General features: G+C 44.5%; 1 protein-coding gene across 1 annotated transcript in view; it reads right to left on the bottom strand.

Moving 5' to 3' along the window:
- CUBN (cubilin) overlaps nt 1-14,782 on the bottom strand; it is a 227,622-nt gene that overhangs the window by 118,964 nt on the left and 93,876 nt on the right. Inside the window, exon 30 of the mRNA XM_015423746.1 lies at nt 10,019-10,200. Within this exon, the coding sequence (XP_015279232.1) occupies nt 10,019-10,200 (182 nt within the window). The remainder of the gene's footprint in view (nt 1-10,018; nt 10,201-14,782) is intronic.

Here is a 14,782-nt window from a genome sequence, read left to right on the forward strand (position 1 = left end):
TCTTTCCCTCCCTCTCCATGAAAAAGTGTGCTTGCACACAAAAACGTATACCTGGAATAAAACATTGCTGGTCTTCTTAAAAGGGCTACTGGACTCCATTTCCCCCCCCTCTCTCTGGTTCTTTTCCTCCCCCTCCCTCCCCAGAGGATCTTTCCCTCCCTCTCCATGAAAAAGTGTGCTTGCACACAAAAACGTATACCTGGAATAAAACATTGCTGGTCTTCTTAAAAGGGCTACTGGACTCCATTTCCCCCCCCTCTCTCTGGTTCTTTTCCTCCCCCTCCCTCCCCAGAGGAGCAAAATCCCCAAAAGGAGGTGAATGCCTGTGGGGATATGTAAATATGTGGCATTCTGATGCCACAGTGCCACTTCTGGCCAATCCTGGAAGTACTGTCATTGTGTTGGGGCAAAGCTCTAAGGTTACCCCCCAAACTCCAGAGTTTTACCATAGATGACATCACCTGGAGTTTTGTGGGAGGTGATGTCATGACATCAGAACACTACGTATTCCCTCCACCACCACCACCACTCTACTGAGTATAGAGATGCAAGGTGGGCCCTAGGCCAGCAAGTCACTTCCAGCACATACCAGAAGCGATACCATTGTATCACAGGTGGGGATACTTTGGTATTTCAGAAAAGGCTCTACAGTAGAACCATTTTTACCATAGAGTTTTTACCCAAATACTAGAGCATCCTGTGTTGCTGGCATCATGATGACTTCACTTCCGGTGATGTTGCATTGTCAATGATGTTGCTGCCTACCAGCCTAGGCCTTCCCCTGCTGCCAGTCCTGCTGCCAGAAAGCTGATTGGCAGAGGCCGGGGGGCAGGGCCCGGAGATGGGGAAACCCTCCACCCCCAGCAAGGGCCTGGAAACCCTCACTAAGCAGCAGCAAACAACCCAGGCTGCTGGCTTGGAGGTCTCCCACTGCAACCCTACTACCTCCTAGTTGCCCGGGCCCTGCCAAGTAATCCAGCCAGTCACGGACCAGTGGATAGGGCTGTTTGCTCTTACGGACCCTGCCTTATGCTGCGCCATTGGTCTATCAAGGTCTATCAAGATCAGGCTTGTCTGCTCTGACTGGCAGCAGCTTTCCAGGGCCTCAGGTAAAGATCTTTCATATTATCTACTACCTAACCATTTTTAACCAAGGATTGAACCTGGGATCTTCTGCATGGACAGATCTACCATAGCCCCTCTCCACACAGTGGTCAAAGGAGGGATTCTTATGATTTGACACTTCCCTGCTCATCTCAGATATTCCTGAGGAATAGTCTTTGCCACATGCATACAGAGAATGAACACTGAACATACTATAACATAAGAAACAGCCTTATATTGTGTCTAGCCACTGGATCATTGAAATCCAGGTTTGCCAACCTCCAGGTGTGTTCTGGAGTTCTCCCAGGATTACCACTGATCTCCAGACTACAGAGACCAGTTCCCCCTGGAGGACATGGCAGTTTTGGAGGATGGATTCTATGCAGGGGTCATTTCGTAGAAAAAGAGCTAGGGGGACTCATTAGCATAACTCATTAGCATATGCCACACCCCCTGACATCACCGGAAGTGTGTCCTCCCCACAGCCGGCGGCGACCTCCAGCGGGCACCAGCAGGGAGCTCCAGGCCCCGCCCTCCCGCACCTCACCCGGGGGGATGGCATCCCCCCGCCGCGTCCCCCCCAAATGACCCCTGATTCTATGGCATTATACCTCACGGAGGTCTCTGCCATCCATAACCTGTGTCCTTCCCAGGTGCTACCTTCGATCTCTAAGATTCTCCCAGTTGGCAACCCTATTAGAGTCCAGGGCAGGAAGTAGTTCTCTTGGCTCTCAGGCCTCTGCCTTCCTCAGTCCTGCTAAAAATGAATAGAAGTTCTCTTCAAGTCCCATGCAAGCCATTCTGTTCTTTAATAATTTTACTTTTCTTTATTGTAGTTATTACGTCGGTTTGGATTCTTTATTCTTTTTATTTCTCATTTACATTTAATTCAGTGACTGGCCTATGTCTGTGTGTGTAACTCTTTTTCTATCCAACTGAGATGTTGTCCAAATATCCTGTTCCTATTCAGAAATTTGAGGCCCTATCTGCCAAAGCACATGAGCATATAAAAATGTTCCAAATTATTAGATATTTAAATGCAGTAATAAATCATTAATAAAAATGAAAAAATCTATCCTCAGGTTTAGATGACACATACAGGCTCCTTACTTTATCAGCAGATAAAGAATAAATTTAACTACAGAGAGTGTGATAATTCAGTGACTGGCCTATGTCTGTGTGTGTAACTCTTTTTCTATCCAACTGAGATGTTGTCCAAATATCCTGTTCCTATTCAGAAATTTGAGGCCCTATCTGCCAAAGCACATGAGCATATAAAAAATGTTCCAAATTATTAGATATTTAAATGTAGTAATAAATCATAAATAAAAATGAAAAAAATCAATCCCCAGGTTTAGATGATACGTACAGGTGCCTTACTTTATCAGCAGAAAGAATAAATCTAACTACAGAGAGTATGACTCCCTTATCACTTTATTTCTCTTGTTCAAATATCCAATTTCTGCTAGTTCTTTCTCCGGCTAGCTCCAGTTCACGGTATTTTGTCACCATAAGTGAGGTACACCTATTTGGTTGGTTTCAGTATTTTCTTCCCCTTCCTACCCTTGCCCTGCTCAGCCTTGCCTCACAACACTCAGTTGATTTTACTGTTTTTCTCCCAGGCCCATCAGCAAACATTTCATCTCTGCCAGGCCCACAGGTATTTGGCCAGTTCCTCCTCTGTGTCCCCTCCTGCTTGCTTGCCTCATAAACATGAAACTGAAATAATGTCAGTCAGGCATCAGAAAATACACAGAGGATGAATTATTTCTGAATGTAGTTAATTTTTCCTGTTCAGGTTACCATATTAGCAAATGGCATCTGTTCAGATTGGATCTTGATTAGTTACTGTCAGGGATCATTTAGTAGAAAAAGAAGTGCAGGAGCTCATTAGCATAACTCATTTGCATAACTTATTTGCATATGCCACACACCCTGGTATCACCGGAAGTGTGTCAGAAGGCAACACCCACTGCTCAGGCTCCACTGGACTGTTTTGGATTGCTAGCTATGGGGGGGAACGTGCAGATCCTTGTGCTCCTCGTGGCCCGGGGCTGCTAGGAGCAGGGGGGGGCTTATTGCATGTGCCCGCCCCCTGGACTCTTTACTGCCGGAGCTCCGTTCCTGTGCGCTCCTGCAGGAAATGACCCCTGGTTACTGTAATGTTCAGGGAGGGAAGAGAGCTGCATAGGGTTGCCAGGTCTCCTCATTGCTCTGACGGTGGGATTTGAGGGGGGGCGCGTTCCGGGGGTGGGTGGGGGTCACCAAAGAAGACTCTGCAGAGTAGGGCAATGGCAAAACACTCCTGCTTCTCACTTGCCTTGAAAGCCCCTTGCTGTGGGGTCACCCTAAGTCGGCTGCGATTTGCTGGCTCTTTACACACACAGACACAGACAGTAGTGTTCAATAATCCATTTCATGTTTTATATTAGTTCCAGGACACTAACAAAGATACTCAGTGCTAATAAACAAAGACCCTCTGCATAGTCCTGAATGACTGCACAATTATTCACTGTTGATGTAGTTTACAGTTACCGGGGGTGGGTGGGGATCACCAAAGAAGACACTGCAGAGTAGGGCAATGGCAAAACACTCCTGCTTCTCACTTGCCTTGAAAGCCCCTTGCTGTGGGGTCACCCTAAGTCGGCTGCGATTTGCTGGCTCTTTACACACACAGACACAGACAGTAGTGTTCAATAATCCATTTCATGTTTTATATTAGTTCCAGGACACTAAGAAAGATACTCAGTGCTAATAAACTAAGACCCTCTGCATAGTCCTGAATGACTGCACAATTATTCACTGTTGATGTAGTTTACAGTTACCTGAACTGAACTATTGCTGATGTGAAATCCTTTCGTGGAGAAGCTGGGGATGGCACTTGGGATCTTGCACAAAGCTTATCCCTCTCTGTGGAGCTATGAACCTTCTGCTGTCTTCAGAATGCTTTACAATTCAAGACTTGTGAGGTTAGTTAGGCTGAGAGACAGACTTGCTGAAGGCTGAGCAGGGAGTTTTATCCTTGACCTCTCACAGACAGAAGAACCAGCATTCTGTCCATAAAACCACATGAGGCCCCACATGCTGTAAATGCAACACTAAAGCAATCTCAACAAATTATGTTTGCAAGTCAAAGGAGAAGATGCCATTTACTGAATGCCTTTTTATACTGCCAGCCTGTTTCACAATTGCCTTTTGTACGATTTTGAAATCAAAGGGCGTTTCTTTTTTGTTAAAAAAAATTGGGAGTGTGTTTTTTTGTTTTTGTTTTTCACTCTATGCCAGTTCAGCTAACCAGAAGCTTTCACAAAGGCTGGACCAGAAACAAGCCAGACAGTTTCCATGAGAGAGGGGGGGAAATTACAAAAAATAAAAACGTTACTTTTGACGCTAAAGGAAAAAGCCAATTGTTACCATATGAATCCAGTTATTAAAAAAAAACAGAGCTGGGAAGTCTACAAAGAATGTTGGGGTGTGGTTCATACAGAAGTAATGTAGAGTGGAAAAAAGGGAGACGTAACGGAGAAAGAGTCCGTTCTTCCAACTTTTTGCTCAGGGTGTAACGCAGCATAATCAAGCCTTTGGTTTCAGCCTGTTTTTGCCATTTGCTTCTGCTCTGTTAGTTCCGTTGATTGTGACAGTCAAGCCAGCATTCCAGAGTTATGAGCAACTGAATGGCCGTTTTATGTGGCTAGCCACCCATCTCCGTGAATAAGTCAGCCCCTGCTCAGAGATGACTGCTCGCGCCTTGCAGGGAGAAACAGGGGTGTTCAGAAAGAGACTCAGATATTGAGCTCTGTTGCTTAACATTGTAACAGTTTCATCCCCTGTGCTTTGGAGGCAAAGAAAACAGAGTATAGTACATTATGGGGCTAGAGTAGAGTGGGGAAACCATGAAACGAAGGTCTGTCATTTCCAAATTGCAGAGTCACCTTGGTATTGCAGTATAAAAAAATTGTGAAAGACAGCTACTTGCAGATTTTGTGAAGCGGAGCATTACAAGAATATTACGACAACTAGTTTCACAGCAATATAATTTAAAAATTTAGTCTCTCTTTTCAAAAAATAATGTTAATTTTTTTGAAAAGATTCATGTTTGGCACACCCAGGGTCCTATTTGGGTGGAAAGGTGGCATCAAAATGTTTTAAATAAGTAGTAAAAGGGACAGTGTTCGTAAGGCTGAGAGCAGCAAGGGGAGAAATGTGACCCAGAGGCAGATTGGCTATTAAGGCCACCAAGAAAAATCCTGGCGGGCTGATGGTGGGGGGGGAGCTGCCCTTCCCCTGTGTGAAGCAAGCAGCAGCAGCTGTTGTGAGCCTTGTCCTGTAGAGGGCAGATGCAAGCCTGCAGCAGCACAAGCTAGAACTTGAGCAGAAAGCAGCATGCAAGCCAAGCCACATGTGGCAGACTGGCTGGTTCTCCCTCCCTCAGAGTGGGGTGGGGCTGACTGGTTCTTCCGGCCTCCAACCCTCCCTCCCTCCTTTGGGGATGAGCCCTTTCCAAGGCCATTCTTCCCTCCCAGTCTACAACTGACATGATCTACATAATTTCAAAACTTGAAAACAATTTTAGATATTACACTGGCAAGCCAGCTGGAGCCAGACCAGATGGCATTGTCTTTCAGGCACCTTTGTCTTTGGAAGTTGTGCAGGTTGTAGAGAATGTCTTTTAAAAATCTAAATAAAATGAATGGTTTGTAATTATTTTCTTTTTAAACTGCCCAGCTTCAAAACTTCTTTGAAAGCTAGCATTCAATCTATATATCTATGTCCCAAGTGTGGCACCCATCTGCGGATAGCTAAACCTGCACACTTACACCAAACAGGTTTTTCTGCAGATTTTGGGGAACCCCTAGGCTTTCAGGAAAAAACTGAAAAGGTTAAAAAAAATCATGGGAGGGGGTTAAATTCCCCCAAATTAAATAACAATGCACTTACCATTGATGGGGCGGTGGCTGCAGTGGTGACAGAGTTTGGAAGCTGCAGGCAGGTTCAGCCATGGTGGCAGAGCCCAGGAGATGCTGGTAGGCCCAGCTGTGGTGGCAGCAGAGCCTGGGAATTTCCAGCAGGACTGGCCATGTCTGTGGTGGAGCTCAGGAGCCACTACAAACCCAGCTGTGGTGGTGGACCCCAGGAGATGTTCCAAGCCCAGCCATGGCAATGGCAGAGCCCGGGAGCCCCCCAGGGCTCGAAGCAGCTCCCAGATACCACCACTGCTGGAGCCACACCAGATGGCAATGGAGGGGATAGTATTCCCTCCCCCATGAGTTTTATGCCCCCCCATTTTATATTTTAATAGCAAAATTGACCCATCTTTGGATACTTAAATCTGGTGACTAAAACTGTGAATGGGCAAGTCAGATCTTTTTAGATTTCGAATTTTTCTGCTTCCCATGAATGGGCAAGACAGATCTTTCTACAACACTGAAAAGCCCCCCCCCCCCGTTTGCAGAAAAAAATTGAAATCTGAAAAAACCCAAAACACTGGAGAGTTTTAAAAACTGAAAAGGGCAAAAGGAGTGCCTGTAGCTTAAAGAAACAGATTCCACCAAAGTACCACAGAGTAATGAATAAACACAGAGTTATCATAGTAAATACAGTTAATAGCCGGGATTGTCTTGTTATTTTTATAAATTGTACTCTTCCAATGGTTCTAATTCTTATCTTGTTGTAATCTATACCTCCCTATTTTTCCTGGTTATGTTTACCGTGTTTTGTGCATTGTAAAAAAGTATAAAAATGAAATTAAAAAAAACCCCACAGATTCCCTCAGCTAGGCAACCACAGTATTCCAAGCTTGGTTCTGTCAGTAAAAGGCAGTGGTAGGAGGCAGAGCTATTTCCAGGCCTGTTTTGGCTTGTATGGGGCGGGGGCACCTTGGGGCCAGGCCTGACTAAGGTTGCCAGGTCCAGGTGGAAATGTTCCTGGAGATTTTGGGGTGAAGTCTGAGGAGGGCAGGGTTTGGTGAGCAAGAAGGCCTTAGCTGAATATAATGCCACCCTCCAAAGTAGCTATTTTCTCCAGGAGAACTGATCTCTGTCATCTGGAGTTCAGCTGTAATTCTGGCGGAATCTCCAGGTCCCACCTGGAAGCTGGCAATCCTAGACCTGACAGCAGCCTCTGAGTGACTTGATACCACCCGACTTGCAATGACTCAACTAGGCCTGGCTGCTTGCTAGTGTTCAACAGCCGTCACCTTATGAAAACCAGTGTAGTGTAGCAGTTAGAGCTTCAGAATAGGGTCTGGGAGGCCCAGGTTTGAATCCTCATCTTCCTGTGGAAGCCCACCAGGTGATTTTGGACCAGTTACATACTTTCATCCTAACCTACCTCACAGGGTTGTTGTGTAGATAAAAAGAGGAGAGGAGAATAATGTAAACTGTAAGATCCCATCTCACAAGTCTTTGAGGTCCTCTACTATGCAAATGGGCCTGGCTCAGTGGACAGCACCACACAACTGGGCCACAGTTTCCTAGGTAGAGGCTGCTGGGGGGGGGCAGAGGGAAAGCTTAAGACAGAGGGGGCTTTCAGGAAAGGGAAACAGGAAATAGTGGGCTAGACAGGCCCATAGTGGGCTAGGCATTTCAGGGCCCGGTCCCCCATTTTCCTAAGAAGGCCCCACGACTTCCATTTAGCCCAGGCCCACCACTGCTGCCCCTTCCTCAAGCACAGCTTGCTTCTCCACTGCTACCACTGCCCCTTTCCTAAGTGGCTGGTCAGTTTCCCTGGCAGGGCTCTGGCATGCTCTCTCCAGCTGCATGGAAACATGCATGTGGTATGAAGGCAAAGATCTGCACAGGTCCTGGAGGAAGAGCCACTGCCTTCTCAGCTTCCCAGATGGTGACGAGACCGAAGCACTCTCCTGGAACTACAAGATCAGCACATCTTGCTGGTAAACTGGAAGTAAATACTGACTTTCCCAATATGCTGGCTACAGCATTGCGCCCTCTGTTGGATCAGATGACTAATCTCAATAATAACTTTGAAGCACTCCAAAAACAGCTGAAAGAGACTAATATAAAAGCAGAGGAGATGGCAAAATCAGTGAAAAAGGTTGAAGCCAAGACAAAAGCAATTAAGCAAAGACTGGAGGTAGTGGAGAAAGAGAGGACCTCTGACAGCTTTTAAGACTCCAAATGGAAAAATCAACTTTTGCGCTGAGATTTCAAGGTGTTCCTGAACAGAAGGGTGAGAATCTGAAGGAAATCTTAGGTGAAGCATTGGCCCCAATGACAGGTTTATCTGTGGATGTATTGCAAAGCGATATGGATATGATCTATCAGACATATCCAAAATTTATCCAGAAAAAAACCCTGCCTGGGGAGATAATGGTGAGATGCAGCACATATGGGTCGGGAGGTTCGGAATGCACGGCGAGCAGTAACCCAGAAGAGGACTCCAAATCTGAAAAAGGGGCTGCAGCCCCAAAACTCTTGAAAGTCCAATGATAAAAAGAAATATAGAGGAAAGAAATTGAAAACAGAATCTTATAAGCTTGAAAGTTTAATTGTTTAAGCTGTACTTACCTGATTTAACCAAAGAAATATCAGTTTGTAATAGACGCTGTAAGCAATAGCTACATTCCATTATTATAGAGGGAACTTTGATTAAGCTAATGACTAATCATTCTGTATGATCCTTGTGTAGCTTATCTTTTAGTTTAGTGTTCTAGTGTTTTCTAGTGTTCTGGTGTTTGTAGTTTGTAGTGTTTGTAGGAAGAAAATAAAAAATTTCAAAAAAAAACCCCACAACTCAGAATTTCTCCTAAACCAACTGCACAGCATCACAATGGTCCTCTGCTGCTGCTAAGAGAGGGAGATTGGTAGATTGATCAGTGTTCATTAATCATTTTGATCTAGGAAGCAGCAAGAAAGTAATATGAAGTTTTACAGACAAGAGTTTGTCCTTTTTGTCACTGGTTTTCAAAGCTCTATGATGAATATCAGAAAGCAGCTTTTCAGGTGCGACTGTACTGCAGATATGCTCTGGGTGCATTTGTGGTGAGACCTATGCCTGCCCAAGTTCTCTTCTTCTCATTAGGTTCCAGAGAGCAGGAAATGATAAGCAGGCAACCTTGTACTGTTCTGGTGCCTGTAAATGCTTTGTTAACTACACTACCCAAACTACCCCACCCACAGACAGAAGTCCATTAAACCCACCAGTATTAGATTGCACAGTCTCTGTGTGTCCTTCACTGTCCTTGAAAAACAATTCACACAAGACCTTGACTGGCTCCATTTCCTACTGTTAGGGATAAATATTTTTGTGAGGCCTTAATGTCTTTACCAAGGAAAACACTGTCCAAAATTGAAGACGTTATCCCTTGTATTTGCTGTGCCAGTTTGATACAGAACATTGTTTGCAAGAAACAATGATAGCACACAACTGCCTTTTTATGGGGCCAGTTTCCACAGACAAAAGAAAACACACACTTTACCAGCACCAGCAGTGATCTGCTACTAAAAAGTTTTCTCCCTAGAATTCCATAATTCATTGTAAACACTCTGGAGGGAGATTTACTCTCATTATGCATAGGAAGCATGCTCTGTTAAACTTAATTTATAACAATACATACGATGCAACCGTCAGAGAAAGAAAAACCCTTATCTTGTGTTGCACTGGCATTTAATATATGCCGTCAAGTCACATCTGACTTGGGGTTTTCAAGGCAAGAGACCCTCAGTGGTAGTTTGCTGTTGCTTTCCTCTGCAGAGCAACCCTGGACTTCCTTGGTGGTCTCCCATCCAAGTACTAACCGAGGCTAACCCTCCTTAGCTTCCAAGATCTAACAAAATCAGGCTAGCCTGGGCCATCCAGGGCAGGGCAACATTCAACGGGATGGAGCTATTCTTTTATGATTATTGTTTAGGTGCAATCAGAAGGAAACATGCTCAACTGAAATAAAGCAACCTACCTCCAGAACATCATAGTTGCAACTTGGATGGTACTCAATATCAAATTCCACAATAGTGAGTTGGATGCTGCTGCTTGGTGCTGTGTGAATAAACCAGTGACATTCCCTATTGTGGGGATACCTGTTAGGGTATCCAGGGCTATGGAAAGATCCTGATGTCCCACTGAGCTCTCCACCACAACCTGGAAAAAGCACACAAGACAGTTTAGTATGCCAGAAAGAATAATCTCAGTGCAAAGATGTTCAAAATCTGAATGTACTTGACAATATAGAGTTAAGTTTGATTCGCACAAACTTTCCAGCATGATGAAAAGTTGATGTCATCCATGTTGCATCCAGCTCTTGGCGTGCTGGTTCTGTGCATTCATGTGTGGCCAGATCACAGCTCACCCCAAGCCCATAAATATGGTTGTTGGGAAGATAAAATAGAGAAAGAAGTATCACTGTATGTTGCCCAGAGTTCCTTGGAGGAAGAGTAGAATAAAAAAAGGTGGCAAATGGATAAATGGAGATGGGGATAACATTTGGGGTGAGTACCAGTCTGCCATATGGCAAAGCAATCCAAGATCACTTCAGCACGGGATGCTGCTAAGCAGCTGAAATGGTTTATTGCCTCATCCTTCTAGTCTGGTTATTTTCCACTTCTGAAATTTCTGGTAACATTTTCCACACTGACCCACCTGCCATAGCATCAGTGAGCACATGCCATGGAATTACATATTGCAGAGGGGTTCTGGCCATATGCTAGGGGTATAAGCTCAGTTCATGTAGGACACTGGGCAAGGCACATTCTGCTCAGTGTGAATGTGCCTCACAGCACCCACAAAAATACACTACCTTTTGGCTACACACTAAAGCAGGAAATTTATTTAAAATATTAATAAATCCACCTTTCTCTTGAGCATCTGAGAATATCAGAAATGGTAGGCAAGTGGTCTTTCAAGGATGCCTGTCCATTATTACTGCTCTTCTAAGGTTCCCTGGAACACAGTTTGTATGTCACTGCTACACCAATATTCTGACCACTCATGTAATAATGATAAAGATAGCTGAATTTCCATTGCACTGGCTGCCTATAGCACACCGAATTCAGTTCAAGGTTCTGGTGAGGACCTACATACCTAAGGGACTGCCTTTCCCCACATGTTCCCCAGAGAGCACTACAATCAGGGACCCAAAATCGTCTGGCCCTCCCAGGTCCTAGAGAAGCCAGGCTGGTTGTGACAAGGGCCAGGGCCTTTTCAGTGGCAGCTCCGCATTATTGGACGTTGCTAATGCCTGCCACCGGTTACGAATCTGCACTAGCACTTTATGCTATGTTTTATAATCATTTTGTTGTGGTTTTATTGAATTTTGTGTTTTAGTTGTTCAATATATTTTATGTAAGCCACCCTGAGCCTGCCTTGGCAGAGAGGGCGGGATACAAATCAAATAAATAAATAAATTTTGTTCCTGTTTTGGGATATTTTTGACAGTGAGAACGCATGCTCTTATGAACTTCATTAGCAGATATTATCCCTGAATTCTTTTACTCCTCCCTTTTAAAAATGCAACTATATGTAGGGTTGGCCATTGAATTTAGGGATGGTTTCTTCAGAACTCTAGTAATTTCAGAATGTCTGTTGAAATGCAAATTGTGCTTCATGTTTCCTCACCACTTTTAGCCATACATTGTGCCTTCTTCAATAAGTTAGCATAGACCACATGCAGATAGACAACTGCTATATTTTAGCCGCAAAAATTTGAAGCAATCCAATTACTCTCTCCTGTCCATTTACAGTGAGTCATTACGGTGGTCGAAATAAATTCCAGATTTCCCTGACAACAATTGCAGCTGAGTTTCTCATGAAGGAAGAAAAATGATTCATTTCCTTTTCTTGCTTTCCTTCACATCTGGTCTCTTGGGAGTCTCAAGTCTAACATTTTTAATTCAGTGTTTGACTGCCCCTCTCTTATCACTGTAAAGATTTATAAGGGTTGGCTGTAACCCATGGTCCACAAAAAATCCCATATGGATTCATTAAGCAAGCAAGAAATGGTGACTAAAGGCATGAACAATAAAGGTCAGGGAAAACACTAATGGGTGTCCCTGTTAGGATGTGGCTGGTTTCTACTCATTTTTATCAGGCAGGGGGAGGAGACCACCAGCTGTTGGTCTCTCAGGCATCTGAGCCAAGTCCCACTTTTCAGCTAATGCTGTTTTCACACTACACATCTGTTCTGAAATTCACATAGCATTTAGTAACTCCAGTTAATCCAATTAGGAGCTCCAGTTAATATCCTCCACTGCAAGCAATATGTTTTTGTGAACCCATCTAAGCTACCATTACTACCTACCGGTAATACCTAGTCAAGAATGTCAACATTACTTTTCTGTAGCTCATTTCTATATACCCTAACCTGTCTGCCATTAGCATTTTCTTTCATTTTCTACAAAACGGAATGACCTACAGTAAATTACAGACAGGAAACCTGATGCGAAGTCTTACCAATTTGTAGAACTGGCACCTTTATCCCAAATTCATTTCTGTGGAACTAAGTTTCATGGTTGTTTATTAGTTGATGCAATTATAATTTAATATATAGAGTTGGATCCAACTAGCTTTTTCACTGTTATCCCATTTTATCTCACATGGCTTTTGTGCATGCAGATTCCAAGATTCTCAAGCACAAACTTTTTTGATGACTCCTCCTTCCTTTTTTGAACAGCAGAAAAGCTGGTTCGATCCAATCCATAGAGCTGCTCAGATCAGTAGCACCACACTGATCCCCTTGGTGGCTATAAATTAAGACTAGCACTCACAGAATGCACCTGATTGGGTTATGGTGATCTATATTTTGATTGGCCAGAATTTGCATTAAACATTATGTAGGCATAGGACTTCTCTCTATCTGGGCCACTGATAGTCTTTTCCTGCAACACCTTCCTTCTCGTAATCAAGCTTTTGTAGGGTTGCCAGGTCTGGGTTGGAAAATACCAGGAGACTTTGGGGGTGGATCTGGGAGAGGGCGGGGTTTGGGGAGGGGAGGGACTTCAGCATGGTACAATGCCATAAAGTCCACCCTTCAAAGCAGCCATTCTCTCCAGGGGAGCTGATTTCTGTCACCTGGAGATCAGTCGTAAAAGCAGGAGATCTCCAGGCCCGACCTGGAGGCTGGCAACCCTAAGCTTTTGTGCTATACTCCTGTTTGTCACCTTTTTATAAGTTTCACTTCCTGGCTCTGGTACATAAGGGCTGACTGACAACAATGGACATTAATGCAAGATTGTGATATGACTGTGACCAATGCATCCTGCTACAACCCCACTATTCAAAATATTTTTAAGATCCACAGAGTTTCAGTATACATGATACCCGCCAAGGCAATTAGAAGAACAGTCTGACAAATCAAAAGCAATGGGGGAATATAATCAGGGTATTCACATCAGCAACAACATCAAAGTCTTCTAAAAAGGGATACATAAATGCCTGCTTAGATTCTTGGTCCCGTCTTTGTTTTCCTCCTCTTTCTCAGCTACAGCTGTGTTTCACATCCTGCTTTCTATAATACATGGATGTATTTGTCCTTCAGTTTTCCTAAAGCAAAACCCCTCTCATTTATGAGCCAAGCTGACCTTTACCAAGTGAACCTAAGAAAACAGGTCAAAATCCTTTTGACAAGTTAGTTAACAAGAAGAGGAAGAAAAATCACTAATCGGTAACAATTCTGTTTCTCAGGATCTGACAGCTTCATTGTGGTGGGCATAAACAGACCCCAACATCTGTCGACTTAAGCTAACATAAAATAGCACTATATATACAAACACTGGTTGAGAGGAGGGATGGGCATGAACTGGAAAAATGTGGTTTGGTTGTGGTTTGTGGCATGCCCAGTTCATGAACCATGACCCATCATGAACTTTAGGCACCAACAAACTGGTTCAGTTTGTGAGGTTCATGATGCAGTAGAACATCCCCCCCCCAGTGTGTTAGAAACACCAAGCTCACAGGGGATCCCCAGCTATCTCTTTTCTACCTGCCCTCTAAGTTTGGTGAGGGTTGGATTTATGGGTTTTGAGTTTCGGCCCCCCAAAGAGGGTGCCCTCAGGAAAGAGCTTTCTGGGGAAATGACAGGCACAGGTTCAGAAGGTTCAAGCATGTATGGAATGGACCCTACCCAAGCTAGAAACATCAAACTCACAGGGAACCTCCCCCCGATGCTCCTCTAGGACTCCTCCAAGTTATGTGCAGATTGCACTTCAGGGGGGGTCAGAGTTATGGCCCCCAAAGAAGATGCCCCCAGGAAAGTGCTTTTTGGGGAAATGTCAGGCAGAGGTTCAAAAGTGTACAGAATGGACCTCCTGCAAGCTACATACACCAAAAGCACAGGGAGCCTCATCCCACTCTTCTACAGCCCACTCATCCCACTCCCCAAGTTGGGGCGAGATTACATTTCTGGTGTCCCAGTTACGGATTCCCAAAAATGTCTCCGCGATGGCCAGTGCTCTCTCTAGAAAAGACAGCTGCAGTCACAGGAGACTATGGAATGGTTCAGGAACAATGGCATAATGCTGGAGAATTGAGGCTCCTCCTCCGCCCTGATGGTCCAGTCGTTGAGTGGCCTTCGGGCACAAGCTGGACTGAATGGGACAAGCGCTGGAGATCGGGTGGAATGGCGTAAAACCGAGCATGGTCAGAGAAACTGACTGACAATGAACGTGAGTTCTGAATAAAACAGAGTAGTTTGAAAAGCGATCCGCCCCCCCCCCCCCGGTTGAAAAAA

The sequence above is a fragment of the Gekko japonicus genome, unplaced genomic scaffold, assembly GCF_001447785.1.
Source record: "Gekko japonicus isolate JY-2015 unplaced genomic scaffold, Gekko_japonicus_V1.1 scaffold94, whole genome shotgun sequence".
NCBI classification, from domain to species: Eukaryota; Metazoa; Chordata; class Lepidosauria; order Squamata; family Gekkonidae; genus Gekko; species Gekko japonicus.